The sequence below is a fragment of the Condylura cristata genome, unplaced genomic scaffold (assembly GCF_000260355.1).
Source record: "Condylura cristata isolate star-nosed mole 26May11 unplaced genomic scaffold, ConCri1.0 scaffold00017, whole genome shotgun sequence".
Classification (NCBI taxonomy): domain Eukaryota; kingdom Metazoa; phylum Chordata; class Mammalia; order Eulipotyphla; family Talpidae; genus Condylura; species Condylura cristata.
In genome coordinates this window covers 3,680,288-3,694,688 of record NW_004567118.1, presented here as the reverse complement: position 1 = coordinate 3,694,688, position 14,401 = coordinate 3,680,288, and the positions used below count along the sequence as shown (strand labels likewise).

At 50.6% G+C, this 14,401-nt stretch overlaps 1 protein-coding gene across 1 annotated transcript; it reads right to left on the bottom strand.

The window, feature by feature from the left end:
- Nucleotides 1-10,825: 10,825 nt before the first annotated feature.
- On the bottom strand, nt 10,826-14,401 carry KRT38 (keratin 38, type I). The gene is made up of 7 exons (XM_004684957.1): nt 13,964-14,401; nt 13,730-13,812; nt 12,749-12,905; nt 12,244-12,405; nt 12,028-12,153; nt 11,354-11,574; nt 10,826-10,958 (listed from the first exon to the last, which is right to left on the bottom strand). The coding sequence occupies exons 1-7, from the start codon at nt 14,399-14,401 to the stop codon at nt 10,826-10,828; spliced, it is 1,320 nt and encodes a 439-aa protein (XP_004685014.1).

Genomic DNA, 14,401 nt, shown 5'->3' with positions numbered 1-14,401 from the left:
CAGCTCCGCCGAGAGGCAGGCGGCCCCTGCCCCGGGGATCATGGCGCCGCCCAGGCTGTGGGATAAGCCCATGTACGAGGAGGTCATGCTGCTGGTGCGGCTGCGCAGGAGGTTCCGGACAGTGGGAAGGCCGAGCCACGAGTCTGACACCCCTTCCCGGCCGGCCCTTTTATACCCCATCCCAGGCGGGTGTTGGCACAATGCTCTGACCTCAGTGCCTTGATTCCCTGCCTGCTGGGTGCCGTCACCAGTTACTCAGCTGCTGAGTTTACCACTGAGTTGCTCCCCTCATTAGGAAGGTTAATGATTCTGAAGTTCCCTTGGCTTTTTGATATCAGATTGTCAGTTCATGAGAGGTCACAGATTCAGATTTCTCCTCAGCAGTATGTCCTACTCGGCCTGGCCAGTCTCTGCATGCATGTGGCCACACTGAAGGATCAAAGCTTCCCATCTGTGATTGGGGGGGGGGGAAGATGGGGAGTCTCTAAGACCCAGCAGCTCTCTCATCCATGCCTGGGCTCATCCAGCTGCACCCTTAAAGAGAAAGGCCAGTTCCTTGAACTGATAAGTTGTGGATCCTTCTGACTGAGAGACCACCACTTCTTGTTTGTGCTATCAGGCGCAAGGCATATTCCCCCACTCCCAGGAGCAATAGAGTGTCAATACATCCAGAAACACTGGGCTAAGTAATTGTGGATTGACAATCAGAACCCACTTTCATTCAGTGGCTTGTCCCACATGTATCTTACATTCTCCATAGCAGGGGTTAGACCTGGCCTTGCCGCGGCCCCTGTTATTGAAGAGAAAGCACCTTGGGATGTTTTGAATGAACTTGAACTACAGCTCAATGAGTTCATGCAAGTCGGAGGAGCCATCCTCCTAACAGCCAAGGATGTAGCTAGAGGGAAGCTGCTAACAAACCAACAAAAATCTTGTTTGGTCCAGAAAAAAAGAAAATTGGGCCCAGAGTTCAAGGGACATTTCAGCGAAAGCTCCAGAAGTAATGTTTATCGAGGCTACCGCTATGAAGACCGGGCTTTTCTGTCAGTTCCTCACCACCCGGGGGCAGCTCGTCACAGACTCCATGTGGGAAGGAGCCAGGAGTCCATTACCTGCTCCTCAGAGCTAATAGGTGGGCTGGGGCTTCCTTCCTTTCACGTCAGCAGTGCCCACATGCTCTCTGTCCCTTCCTCGGGACCCCGGTGAGCTCAGCGTAGATGTGGCTCAGAGAGAACCCCACTCTGCTGCATGCTGTGCCCCCCGTCAGGGCTCTGTGACAGAGGACGCCGCCTGACCCCCTGCAGAGCTTGGGTTCTGCGGATTCCTTGTCTCCAAGGAACTGGCAGCAAGTGGAAGACAGGAGGCAGCTGTGCGGGAGGCTTGGTTATTGGACAAGAAGTTGGGGAGGAAAGAAATAAAATGGCTGAGGATCCTGTGTTCCCACCATGGAAGGTGTTTTGATACTGACATAGGCAGGACAGTAAAATGCATCTAGGAAAACGAGGCTCTAAAACGAGAGCCTGTCATAAATCTCAAATCCCAGTGATGTCTACTAGAGCTGAGGGGCCACAGCAGTGGGGCCAGGCCTGTCTGTCCAGCGTGGAGGAGAGAAAGTGCAGGGGCCTTAGGACAGAGGGCCCTTAGGGGCCCGCTAAGGGGACAAGACCCTAAAAGAGTGTAAATAGGCCTCTTCTGAAGGAAAATTCAAGAACATGCATCCGCATGAAAACCAAACAGGAGGCAGTAGGTGTAAGTGTTGGTAAATCCTCAGAATCCTCTCAAGAAAGAATAAAGGGGTCTGGGATTCTACCCCAAAGGAGCTCTGCACTGGGTCAGCAGTGGCCCTGCCCTGAGGCCATCATGAATAGCCCTTTACAGACGCCACCATTATTAGAGACACCACCCGGCCAGGCCACCCCCTGCCTCAGAGGCCCCTGCACAATCTGCATAGATTCATCTTCAAACACCCCTGTGCTTCTTTCCACCACCTCACCACATAGCAACGCTCTCATCCAAAGAGCTGGGCCATTAAAATTACTTCCTTTGATTTGCTAAGTAGGCTCCTTCTTGTGGCCCCATTCCTCAGCAGGATTTGTCCCACTGTCAGAAGTCATGGACACAGGCCACCTGCTACTTCTTTAGATCTCACAGCTGAAGCTCCGCATCCCCGGCAGACACCCTCTCTGAGGCTCACTCTGGGGCCCGGTTTGAGCTCTGTGTGATCAGCCTGGCATGGAGCCTCAGGTCTGCCTGCTCTTCTATAAGGCCGTGGTTCTGCACAAAGTGGAAGGTGTGAAGTGGGTGTTCAAGGCACACTTAATATGTAGCTAGAAGGGAGACCATCCTGGAGACCCCCAGATTTCCTCCTTCTGCTCCCCCATAAAGGGTCCACCACCCCTGAGGACGCTGTGTGAGCCAATTGCATGAAGGACTTGCTGGCAGCAAGGAGGGCAAGAGCAGCCACCGGCCGCCCCCTAACCCACGGAGCCACCCCTAACTCACAGAGGTGAATTTGACCCCTTCTCTCTTCAGGGGTTAAACTTAGCACTGCAACCTCTCTTCAAGGGGTAGGAGCCTTGGGCCCAGAACACTGCATTGTGTCATGGCGCTGGGACACATGGCACTGGACACACACAGCTCAAGGAGAGAAAGCAAAGACAGTGCAGACAGGCCTGGGCACCAGCTCCCGCCACCTTGTCCACTGCAGGGCAGGTTCGGAAGATACCTGAGAAAATGGGCTGCTCATGGGCAGCGCCCACCGTATGAGTGGCATCAGAAAAGCTCTGTGCCATGGCACAGAGTGGTCCACCCTGGCACTGCCATGCCTGAAATGCTCTCAGACACGCTGGGCAAGATCCGGGACCCCGAGGGGTCTGAGCGATGTCAACATCCTCCACAAAAAACTCAAAAGGAAGAAAACACACCACTGTCTTCCCTATTCCATGGGATTTTATAATCTCGTCACTTGGGAACTTTCAGTTGGATTTCAAGGATCTGTCATCACCATCACGCTTAATTCTTGTCCCAGGCTCCCGGTCATCAGAGACTAAGTGACAAAAACAGTCCTCTCTTCCCCTCACCCTGTCCCCTGGTGTCAGGTCCCTTTACATACAGCCGAAGGCAGGACATTTGTCTGTTTCTCTCCTACGAGGCCCGTTCCCAAGTCTGAAACAGCACAGTGAAGTGGTTGCGTGAAGAACACGGAGGCAGACTTGGGCCCTGGCCGTACCCCTTGCCAGCTGTGCGAGCTTGACCTGGTGTCTTGACCTCCCTGAGCTATGATTTCTGCATATGCAAAACAGAGGCAGTAATAGCACCCAGCTCTTAGATTTGCTTTTGTGTTGAAGAAGTTGATATCTATAAACCATTTAAAATAATGGCAGCACAAACACGAAATGCTTTAGCTATTTTAAGTGGCTTTTAATCATAGGTTGAGATGCTCACATCAGACATAATTCAAAATGCTTATTAAATTACGATTTAGTGCTTGTTTAGTTAGTTAAGTTTTTAAGATCAAAAAATCAAGGTAGCGAAAAATAGGCACCTTGGAGCTCCATTCAGGGGAGAGTTAATCATACAGCTTCTTTGCAAGGTGGCTCAGCAACAGGAATTGAAATCACACCTGCAAAGACTTGTCACCTATTAACCCCACTTCTGGGACTTTATCCTACAGACACACTGATCTAGACACATGTCCAAGGAAACCAGGAATATCCATTACAATAGTTCTGTGTCCGAGCAGGCTGGGAAGAAGCTAAATGGAAACCAGGAATATCCATCATGATAGTTGTGTGTTAGAGCAGGCTGGGAAAAAGCTAAATGCCACCCATGGAAGCCTGGTGGAATGAATAGTGGTGCATCCAAATCACGAAAAGTGCAGCCGTAGCAAATAATGACGTAGAGCCACATATACTAACTCCACCATGACAGCTGTGGCGTATGCTCAAGTGGCAAGCAGGCCAAGTCTACAGCAAGATTCCCCAAAAACTACTTTGTATAGTTACCCAAAGGGGATCTGTGCAGACTTGCAATGAAACAGGAATGAATCTCAGATCCTAAAGTCAGGTGTGAAGGATGCATAACTTGATCTCCTTCTACATGAACCAAATTGTACTTTCAACCTTCACACAAACCCCCCCCCCATAGCTTTTACTAGTTTTACACATGGCAGAAACATGCCAGTCATCTTGAGAGCCCCTTTCCAAGAGGCTGACAATCTCTAGCAGTCTTTTTCACAAGATGTTAGGAGAGAGGAATGTGCCGGGATCAGTCCTCGGATTTTTCATCTATCTACATTGCAGGAACAAGACCCACACCTGTCCTCCAGTCCAGTTCTCAGTTGCCAAACTGTTTGGGTGTCAAGAGTGATTGTCATCTCATCCACGTGCCCCTTGAGTTCTTGGGTCTCTGTCTGTTCTGTTCAGGCTGTTATCTGGAGCACAAGGACATTTGTCAACTTCAGGGTTCTGTGGGGTCATGTCTCAGACTTCCTGCCCACACTCCCCATGAGCATTTCTCCCCTAGTCTTGGAGCCTCTCTGTGTTCAATCTGGGGTGGCAAGAATAGCTCTCTCTGCTCCTAAATCCCCAAACCATTATCCTCTTACTCTAGACTCAGCCTCCCAACATGGGAGAAGGAGCAAGACAAGCAGGGAGCCATCAGCACCGCCCCCCTTCGTTCTTCTAACTAAAGGGCAGGACATTCATGCTCACGTAGTAAGAGCCCATGCATCTGTCTACTCAGGCCACGCTCTCAAGGCTTTCCCCTGCCTTCTGCCAAGATGCCCCTCTTACAAACCACTGGGTGCAACTAGGACCACAGTATTTAAAAAGCACCAGGGGACAAGGAAATACAGTCAGGCATCATTCTCTAGAGCATCAAAAGATTCTCCCGCCTCACTTGTAATGCTAGAAATTAACTAATGGACAAGGACAACTTGTATGGTGTGGCCTTCTGCCCTGTCCCTAGTGTTTACAGTTGGTGTGGTCTTCTATCGGTTTTGTAAGTTGTCTTTTTTTCTGTGAACAAAAAAATGCTCGGTATTTTGTGGGCACTTAGACTTCTTGAGGAGTCCATGAGTTCAGTGCTGAGTGAGTTTGTTCAGAAGCCCATCTGACCCCCACACCCTCGTCTTTGAGGGCTGATTCTGTCCAATAAGGTCCTTGGCATGTTGGACCCGAACCCTCTCTGCTCTCCTTGGTCCCCCTGGATTTCTCCTCGATGTGCTGAGCTGCTCTGAGGAGAACTCCCTGTGTGTGTGTGTGTGTGTGTGTGTGTGCACGTGCACGTGCATGTGGACCTAATGAAACTTTTGCTGGCCCAACTAGAAGTGGTCCTGCGGTAAAAGTGTGTTTCGCAACCCACACATATAATTGTAGGAACACAGAGAATGGTTGATTAAGGAAGTTGAAAAATATATAAGATTCTAAAAAAAGTCCTTGTAGACTATTCTTTTGACCCCCTTGATACATCTTGTGCAATAAAAATTGGGAAATCCTGACAACTCTCCTTTTTTCACACTGAAGATTCATCATTAAATACTGAAGATCAAGTCCATCCCTGGAAGTTCATGTTGCTCAGCTTAAGAGCAGCCTTCAAGTGGAGGCTTCTCCCAGCTTCTGCGACATTTGGTCACTTCCTTTTCTTCACTGGTGCTGAATCCTCAGTTTACCTTGAATGTGACCCTCTTCGTGGTGTCTCTCCTTATTGGTTTACTTGGAAGACCCTTAGCAGCAGGAATGTCGCTTATTACTCTTACCTTGTTCCTCTCTCTAATTCCCAGCCCGGGAAATGCTCAGTTGAAGCCAAACTGCAGTGTAGTGTACCAGCAGTCAAACATCCTTGACTTCAAATTCTGTGGTCCTCAATCAAGTCAAATTGGGAGATTTGTTTTCATTAAGGAATATATGAATATGAAAAGTCCTGCAGAGTTTCAAAAGCACACTGAATTATGCACTGAACCCAAGTGTTTTCATGAAAAGAAAAAAAAATTAACAGCAGAACCAACAGTCCTGGTTTGGCACCACGAGGAATAGCCCTTCTCTGCTGACGACATACTTGCCCCCTGCCCCAAGTCACCCTCTGCTCCTGCCCAGCTGCCGCGGTTCACCAGGCATGTTACGCACAGACAAGGCATTGGGAAGGGGTCAGGCAGCAGTGAGCTGGGAGCAGACCAGTGACCTTTGAGGCTGATGCTGAGTGTGTCCAGGGCTGGCCAGTGACCGCATCCGTGACGCTGAATGTGGGCACAGGGCATCTCACACTCGCGTTGCAAGGTCTCCTTTCATGTTTGTTATTAAGTTATTGAAGTGCTGCTGGTCACGTGACTGAGTATTTGGAAGTATAGGGCCACCCCACTCCCAAGTGCCGGCACTGCAGTGCTCCCACCACCAGAGCACCTGCAGCCCACCAAGCTCCCTCCCACTCTGTTCACACCTCTCCCCCAGCCCCTCTGGTGCCTCGTTTCTATAGTCAGCTTTCAAAGGTTAGTGTTGACTTTATCTGACCCTTTGTTTGGCGTCTCCGTACTCTGCATATGAGTGACACCATCCAATATTTGTTACTTTTCTTCTGACTTATTTCACTTGGCAGAATTCCCCCACCCACCCAGTTTCATCCATGGTGCTCCAGATGGCAGGGGTTTATCTTCTTCCATCACTGTGTAGTGTTCCATAGTGTATAGGCCACCTCTTCTCGATCCACACGTGTTTGGGGGCGCTTAGATTGTTTCCCTATCTCGGCTGTTGTCAATGCTGCTGTAATAAACATGGGGGTGCAAGTGTCCTTTAGAACTAGTGTTTCATATTCTTCAGATAGATGCCGCAGAATGGAATTACTAGATCGCAGGGTAGATCCAATTTCAGTCTTTTGAGAAAGCTCTGTACTGCAAGGCTTCCCCTTTAAGACGGCTCAGAATCACTGGAAGGAACAGTCGATAAATACTCAAGTGATATGATACAATGAGAATTACTGTGCAATCAGAGTACCCAAGCCCCAAGACCTGGCTCAGTCTCCTGATAAATACATATCCTTAGCCATTTAACCTCTGCAAGCTTCACTGATGCCTAGACATTTCTAATGTGAGCCTGTGTGAGCGGCACTCTGCTCTCAGAGAGAAGAGACATGTGCAGCATGAAGCAAAAGGGAAACTCCACCATTAAAACTCCATTTTGAAACTACACAGTTACTCTCGGCTGTTTATCTTTAACCACTGAAGAAGGAAAAGAGTAAAGCAGGCTCTGTGTGATACAGCTGTTGCTGCTCTAGGAAAGGAGGGAAGCTCATCAGGTAGTCAGAGGCTGAAGGAGATGGTATCTCCTAGAAGTGACCCCACGGCAGGCACCCACACTCCAGCTTCCATGTCTTTCATTTCTCTTCTCAGAAAAAAATCAGGCCTGCAGAGGGAGCTTTCAATTCCGATCACAGAAGGGGAAAGGAGACATTTTCTATAAAGACTCACTTTCCTGGGCCCAACAGAGCCCCATCAACTCTTCAGATAAAATAGTCACTTTATATCCAGAGAGGCCTCCCAAGGGTGTCCCACCCCACCACATCTGCAGACACAGTGGCAGGCAAGGTCGGGTGACCCCACCGGCCCTCACCCTGCCCCTGGGCCCAATAACCCACTCATGCTCCAAGTGGCTTTTTCTCTCATGAAACCTCAAGACATGACAGTGAGGCTGACATGAGCTATTGGTGATCGCATTTAGAAATCAGTGCCACTGACAAGTGCGATCTGCACCCCCAAATGAAGTGCTAGGAATTACAACAGCCCTTAGAGTTGCTGAGTGTCCCGTGGGATTCGGGGGTTGTTCTCACGTCACAGGCTCCCATCAGTGAACCCAAAGGGGAAGAAAGGAAAGGAAAGGACCCATAAAATTGTGTCCTCTCTCCTTAGGTAGTCTTAGTAGAAGGGAGTTGCTAGAAAAATCTACCCCTCAAGGCAAAGTTTCTTTATTCTTTGGAGTAATAGAAAGCCTGGAATACAATTCGCTCTGGAATACAAGCTGTTATGTGCATCATTCTATTCCTGGTTGAATTTAGCTGCTAGGGAATTAATTTTAGCTGCCTAAAAGAAAAGCCCTGAGGCCCAGGGAGAGCCTTTGAGCCAACCAGTCTGGCTCAGCACCCGTACACCCAAGCATCATTCCATATTGGCTCCCCATGAGGTTACCGTGGTGCTTTCTGTTTAGGGGGTTTTAATTTTTTTTTTTTCTTGGTGTGCATACTTTTTTTTTTTTATTAAAAAGTTTATTTTTACATCATTTTGCACATTTTTTTTTCATCTCAATTGTAATCCCCACGGGTTTCCCATCACCAAATCACCCCTGTGCCACCACCATAGTCCCGTGCATTTCCCTCCCTTCCCCCCCCCCCCCGTTTTTGGTCCCATTCCCCACTCCACCCCCACAGAATGTCTCTGGTCTATGGTTGTTCATTATTTTTGTTATTTTCTCGCCTGGTCCATTATACTCCTGCTATGAGTGAAACCATCCAGTATTTTTCTTTCTCTTTCTGGCTTATCTCACTAAGCATGATCTTTTCCAGCTCCATCCAAGTTGCTGCAAAAGACATGTGTTTCTCTTTTTTGGTTGCTGAGTAATATTCCATTGTATATATGTACCACATCTTTCTAATCCAGTCATCTACTTTTGGGCATCTGGGCTGCTTCCATGTTTTTCCAATTGTAAATAAAGCAGCAATAAACATGGGGGTACAAGTATCTTTTTCAATCAGTGTTTTTGTGTCTTTTGGGTAGATACCTAGGAGTGGGATTGCTGGGTCATAGGGAAGCTCCATGTTTAGCAGTTTGAGGAACCTCCAAACAGTTTTCCATAGTGGTTGTACTAGTTTGCATTCCCACCAGCAATGCAGGAGAGTTCCTTTTTCTCCACATCCTCGCCAATATTTGTTGTTGCTAGTTGTTTGAAGCTGTGCCATTCTCACTGGGGTGAGGTGGTATCTCATTGTGGTTTTAATTTGCATCTCCCTTATTACGAGTGATGTTGAACATTTTTTCATATGCCTGTTGGCCATCTGCATTTCCTCTTTGGAGAAGTGTCTTTTTAGCTCTACTGCCCATTTTTTGATGGGGTTGTTTACTTCATTTTTGTTGAGTTTCATCAGTTCTCCGTATATTTTTGTGATCAGTCCTTTATCGCTACTTTTGTGTGAGAAAATGTTTTCCCAATTAGTGATCTTTCTGTTTGTTTTTAGTAATGTCTCTTTTGCTGTACAGAAGCTCTTTAACTTGATATAGTCCCATCTATTTATCTTTGCCTTCACTATTGTGGCGTTGGGTGCTCTGTCTTTAAAGATGTCTCTAAAGTGTATGTCGTGAAGTGTTTGACCCATCTTTGCTTCTAGGTATTTTATGGTTTCCGTTCTTATGTCTAGGTCTTTAATCCACTTCGAGTTGATTTTTGTGATTGGAGTGAGGCAATGATCTAGTTTCATTTTTTTGCATGTAGCTACCCAGTTTTCCAGGGGGTTTTAATTTTTAATTTTTGCTATTTCACTTGGACCCATGACACAGCTAGCATATAAGTAGGAAACATACTTTTATCCCCATTTGAAAGCAGGGCAAAACACTGAGCCTTGAGGGTGTTGATTAATGGCTCTCATGCCCCACAACCAATCAGAAATAAAGTTAGGACTAGAAGCATTCATTCTTTCAACAGATGTTTATTGAGCGTTTATTCGGTACCAAGCAGGGGGCTAGGCTCTGGGGAAGTAGGAGTGGACAAATGCTAATTTCCAGAATCATTTTAAAGAGAAAATAATGGATAAGTAAGCACTATGGGGAAAACAAGCAAGATACAGCATGATGCGGCTGTGAGCAGGGCAGCTGGTGGCCACACAGGCGTTCTAGAGGAAATGACATTTCCGTGCAGACCAGAGACCCAGGAAGAGGAGAGAAGACTTCAGAAAGGGGCGGGGGAAACATTCAGGAAGGAGGGCAAGCAAGCAGAGGCCTCCAGGGAGCGGGTGGGACGGGCAGAGGAGGGGGCCTGGGAAGATAAGAGGCACAAGTGGACAATGTGAGCAGGTCTGAAAACTTTCAAAATAGGGGCCTGTGTTTTCCGTTGGCTTTAGTTTAGCATTATGCCCCAAACATGTCCAGAGTGGGCATGAACTAGAGAAAATGGGGTCACTGCTCCAATTCTACTGCAAAACTAGGTGAAGAGAGGGAGCTAGCTCAACAGGAGTCAGGACTGACAGAGAGAAGAGCACTTTCTTCACCTGAAAGTCCCTTCATGGAGCAAGAGGCAAGCCAGATGCAGAGTGGAGAGAACTTAGAAGGGTCACAAGGGAAGTCCCCACAAAACTAGAGAGGAAATGGAGCCAACTCGAGGCAAGAGAAAGGGGACAGGAGTAGAAGTAGCCAGATAAGCAGTGCTCTGGGGGCCACGGTCCTGGGCTGGAAAGGATGGAAGCTGTTACATCCAGTACCACTGGCCTGGTCCCACATCAGAACTTTTTTAAGTAAAAATTGATCTCCTGAGTGGCAAATACAACTGCAGGTCATGCCGTGTCCTCACCCCAAGACACTTCTTCCACCCTCGCCTGCCACTGCACTCAGGGATCTGAGCCGCCACCGGTGGCTCCAGTCCAGCCACTGAGGACATGAGTTCATCTGGGAAAATAGGAGCTGGGGAGGAAGACGCCCAAGCAAGAGCCCACGTTTCCTGGCACTCACTGGTCTCTGGACAGGCTCACGCAGCAGGGTCAGCAGCAGTTAGAGGTCAGGTTTCCTAAGTGTGTAGCAGCCATTTCTCCTCATGGGCCCCTGTCGCTTTCACCACCCCAGCTTGGTCCGGAGGCTTCAGAACCGGCACGCAGTGGTGACCCCAGAGACTGAGCCAGGCCCACAAGTGGTACGGAGAGCACAGCTCGGACGGGGAGCACAGGGTGGCGCCACACAGGAGGGTGGGGTGGAGCACGGATTGCAGGGGAGTCTGCAGAGAGAGAAGTGAGTGTGGTTGATGGAGGGAAGTGAGTGGAGGCCTCGGTGATGTGCATGAGCGGTGCAGGGGCCACACTCCAAAACAACAGGACACCCAGCAGATGCCCAGACCTTGGCCCCAACAGTGTAACCTGAGGGACAGCCTAGGTGATCTCCGAACTGCCTTCTAGAATGGAACATTTTCTTGATGAAAGTCATGTTCTCTCCTACCAGATAGAAAATACTAGAAAGTACAGAAAGGAAAAGCTAAATCAATAGTTGAAAGTTCTGCCAGAGGCACAGCCACATTTCTACTCTCACTGGTCAGAGACAGCGTGGCTTCCACCCTGAGGCTCTCATGACAACCGGACATTTGATTTGATCAAGAAGTGCCTAGATCACACATACTTGCAGTCCTCGCTCTCCAGAAGGGACCGGTACGTGTTGATCTCGCACTCCAGCCGGGCCTTGACGTCCAGCAGCACCTGGTACTCCTGGTTCTGCCGCTCCAGGTCACTCCGGATCTCGGCCAGCTGCTCCTCCACGGTGCTGATCAGGCTCTGCATCTGGGCCAGCTCCGTGCCGAAGCGGTCCTCGGCCTCACACAGCGAGTTCTGCAGACAGTCTTTCTACAATGGGAAATAATGGGGAAAGAAACCTCAGGCCCTCAACACTCAGCCAAGAAAATCAGGGCCAAATTCAACAGGCGAACTCCCAGCAGGCATGGGGCATTCCCAGAGCGCCAGAGAACTCACAGGCTGTGAGACCATGACATCTCACCAAATATGCTAACTAGAAGAATGGTCCACGTTCACCCCCATACCCCTGGCAGACACCCAGAAACCTTGTTCAAGGAGGGCCAGAACCTCCACACTCTATTCTAAAGCAGTGGAGTTGACCTTTCTCGGAAGCATTTTTCAGGATCAAACTAACCTTGACTGGAAGACACCTCCCCCGCACAGAGACCCAGATCCTGAACTCTGACTGTTGGGGATGAACCTGACTGGTGAGGTTTCTAAAGACGAGCCAGCAGGCCAGGGTCCATGGCGGGGGGCAGCACAGGTGGGGCTGGGGGACCTTACCAGGTTGTGCTGGGCCTGGCGCTCCACCTCCAGGGCGTTCACCGTGCACTTCAGCTCCAGGATCTCCGACTGGCAGCACTGCAGCTCCTCAGAGCAGGACGTGGCCTGCAGGCTGATGCCTTCAGACTGCAACACGAGGGCACACACAGGCCGGGTCATCCCCCGTCCGCAGGGAAGCCAGGCCCCTGCCTGTGCCCCCCATGGCCGCACCCCCACCTGCGCCTGGAACCACTGCTCCACGTCCCGCCGGTTGGTCTCCACCATGGTCTCGTACTGGCACCGCATCTCCTCCAGCACCCTGACCAGGTCCACGCTGGGCTCTGTGTCCAGCTCAATCCGCAGCTTGTCCCCGAGCTGAGACCTCAGAATTTTTACCTCCTGCAGCAGAGCAGAACCCACACCCGCAGTGTCAAAGGAGCTTCTGGGCAGAGCAGCCAGCACTCCACCCCTCCGGGCCAGCAGCATGAGGGGCAGCCCACACACACCCTGCTGTGCAGAGTTTGCCCAGGCTCCCACACGGGAACCTTCCGAAAGTCACACTGCAAACCTCGAGTGGTCAGAAAGTGCCCGGCCATGACCCTCAGGCTCCTCTAACTCTCAGACCCAGAGCCAGCTGCCAGCCCAATGCCCATGAGCCCAGGTTCTGACCTAGAGCCCCGAGGTGAGGTGTTGCCTTTGTGCCCGACACCCTCCCCCCGAGCCTGCAGCCCGAGCCCCAGACCTGCTCGTGGTTGCTCTTGAGAGAGAGCTGCTCCTCCTTCAGGGACTCCTGCTGGGTCTCCAGGTCGGCCTTGGCCAGCGTCATGTCGTCCATCAGCTTGTGCATCCCGCACATGTCCGCCTCCACCACCTGGCGCAGGGCGTGCTCGCTCTCGTGCCTGCCGTCACAGGGAGTCAAGGTTAACACGTGTGAGGAGGGCCTTTCACCTCCGTTGGGGAGTGTCCCCGTTGGGCCTCCTCACAGCCTGACCCTCACTTGCTCACTCAATCAGCCTTCACTGTGTTTGATCCTGTAGGTAAGAACTCATGGCCAGGAGAAGGATTATTATGCCCATTACTAGACAGGAAATGGAGGCTCAGAAACAATACATGGGTTATCCAGATTATATACCTTGATTAGTGGCCAACACTTGGACGCAACCTAATACTTCAAATGCAGTATTCTGCCTTAAAGGAGAATGAAAAAGCACCAGCAAAAAGAGTGGTTTGAAAGTAAGTCAGCCAGATCTGTTACTCCTGGATTATTTCTCATGTTCTTGCCTTTCAAATTCACTCCGTTGCAACGCTTCACACAAAGGAACTGCAGTGACCCTTCTTCCCTCTGGTGGATTTGGCTGCAAGTTAGTGAGTGAGTCTACCAGTGACCTGCGTGCTGAAAGCTCATTCTTACAAAACCTTGATTTCACTTCTGGTTTTAACACAACATCCCCTTATCTTTTAGTTATGGACAGGTATGTTATGTGCCATGGAACCTTACCAGCTGAGACTATAGCACCTCTTCTTGTTTCGATGTTCTCATCTATCGTATATAATGATCAATTCTAGTAACAGGTTGGGAAAGGAAGAAAATGCATGGATGTTCATCGATTCATTCACATCTAGTCAGCAATGGTTTTTTGAACACCTGCTGTAAGCCTGCAGTATGTTGGACACTTGGAAATAGAAGAGAGGGCCACACGGAGCCCCTTCCAGCCTCACTTACTTGATTCTAAAGTCGTCGGCGGCCAGCTTGGCGTTGTCGATCTGCACCACCAGCCTGGCGTTCTCAGCCTTGCTGCACAGGATCTGCAGAAACCGGGGGCACAGCGCTCACACAAAGCGCCCAGCTGGGCGCCCCAGCCCCGCCTGGGGTCTACACTCAAGCCCCCACAGCCCCTATGACGCCAGGTGTTGGGGCCCTGCTCCCCAGCGCCCCGCCCCCGCCGGCCAGCCCCACCCTCTGCTGCAGCTCCTCGATGGTGCGGAAGTAGGACTGGTAGTCGGGGCACAGCGTGGACTCGTGGCACTTGCTCCACTCCTGGATCTTGGTCTCCAGCTCCGCGTTCTCGCGCTCCAGCTGGCGCACCTTCCCCAGGTAGTTGGCCAGGCGGTCGTTCAGGAACTGCATGGTCACCTTCTCGTGGCCGTTCAGGCTGCCCTCGCCGCAGGCCCCACAGCTGCCGATGTTGCCGGGAATGTTGCAGGTGCCTGGCAAGGGGCAAGCGCTGTGGCAGCTCTGGGGCAGGCAGAGGCTGGGGCGGCCCAGGGGGGTGGGCCCCACGCGGATCCGGTGGGCGTGGGCCAGGTTGCCCAGCAGGCACGGGGGGGGCACCTCTGCCACAGGCGGGCACGACAGCTCCGCCGAGAGGCAGGCGGCCCCTGCCCCGGGGATCAT

What these genes read in the sequence shown, in the direction of transcription:
- KRT38 (XM_004684957.1), bottom strand. Translation starts at nt 14,401, where the DNA reads ATGATCCCCGGGGCAGGGGCCGCCTGCCTCTCGGCGGAGCTGTCGTGC. An exon ending in GCCGACGACTTTAGAATCAA is followed by an intron (nt 12,906 to 13,729) that starts GTAAGTGAGGCT and finishes CTGTGACGGCAG; the next exon opens with GCACGAGAGCGAGCACGCCC. An exon ending in TCAAGAGCAACCACGAGCAG is followed by an intron (nt 12,406 to 12,748) that starts GTCTGGGGCTCG and finishes GCTCTGCTGCAG; the next exon opens with GAGGTAAAAATTCTGAGGTC.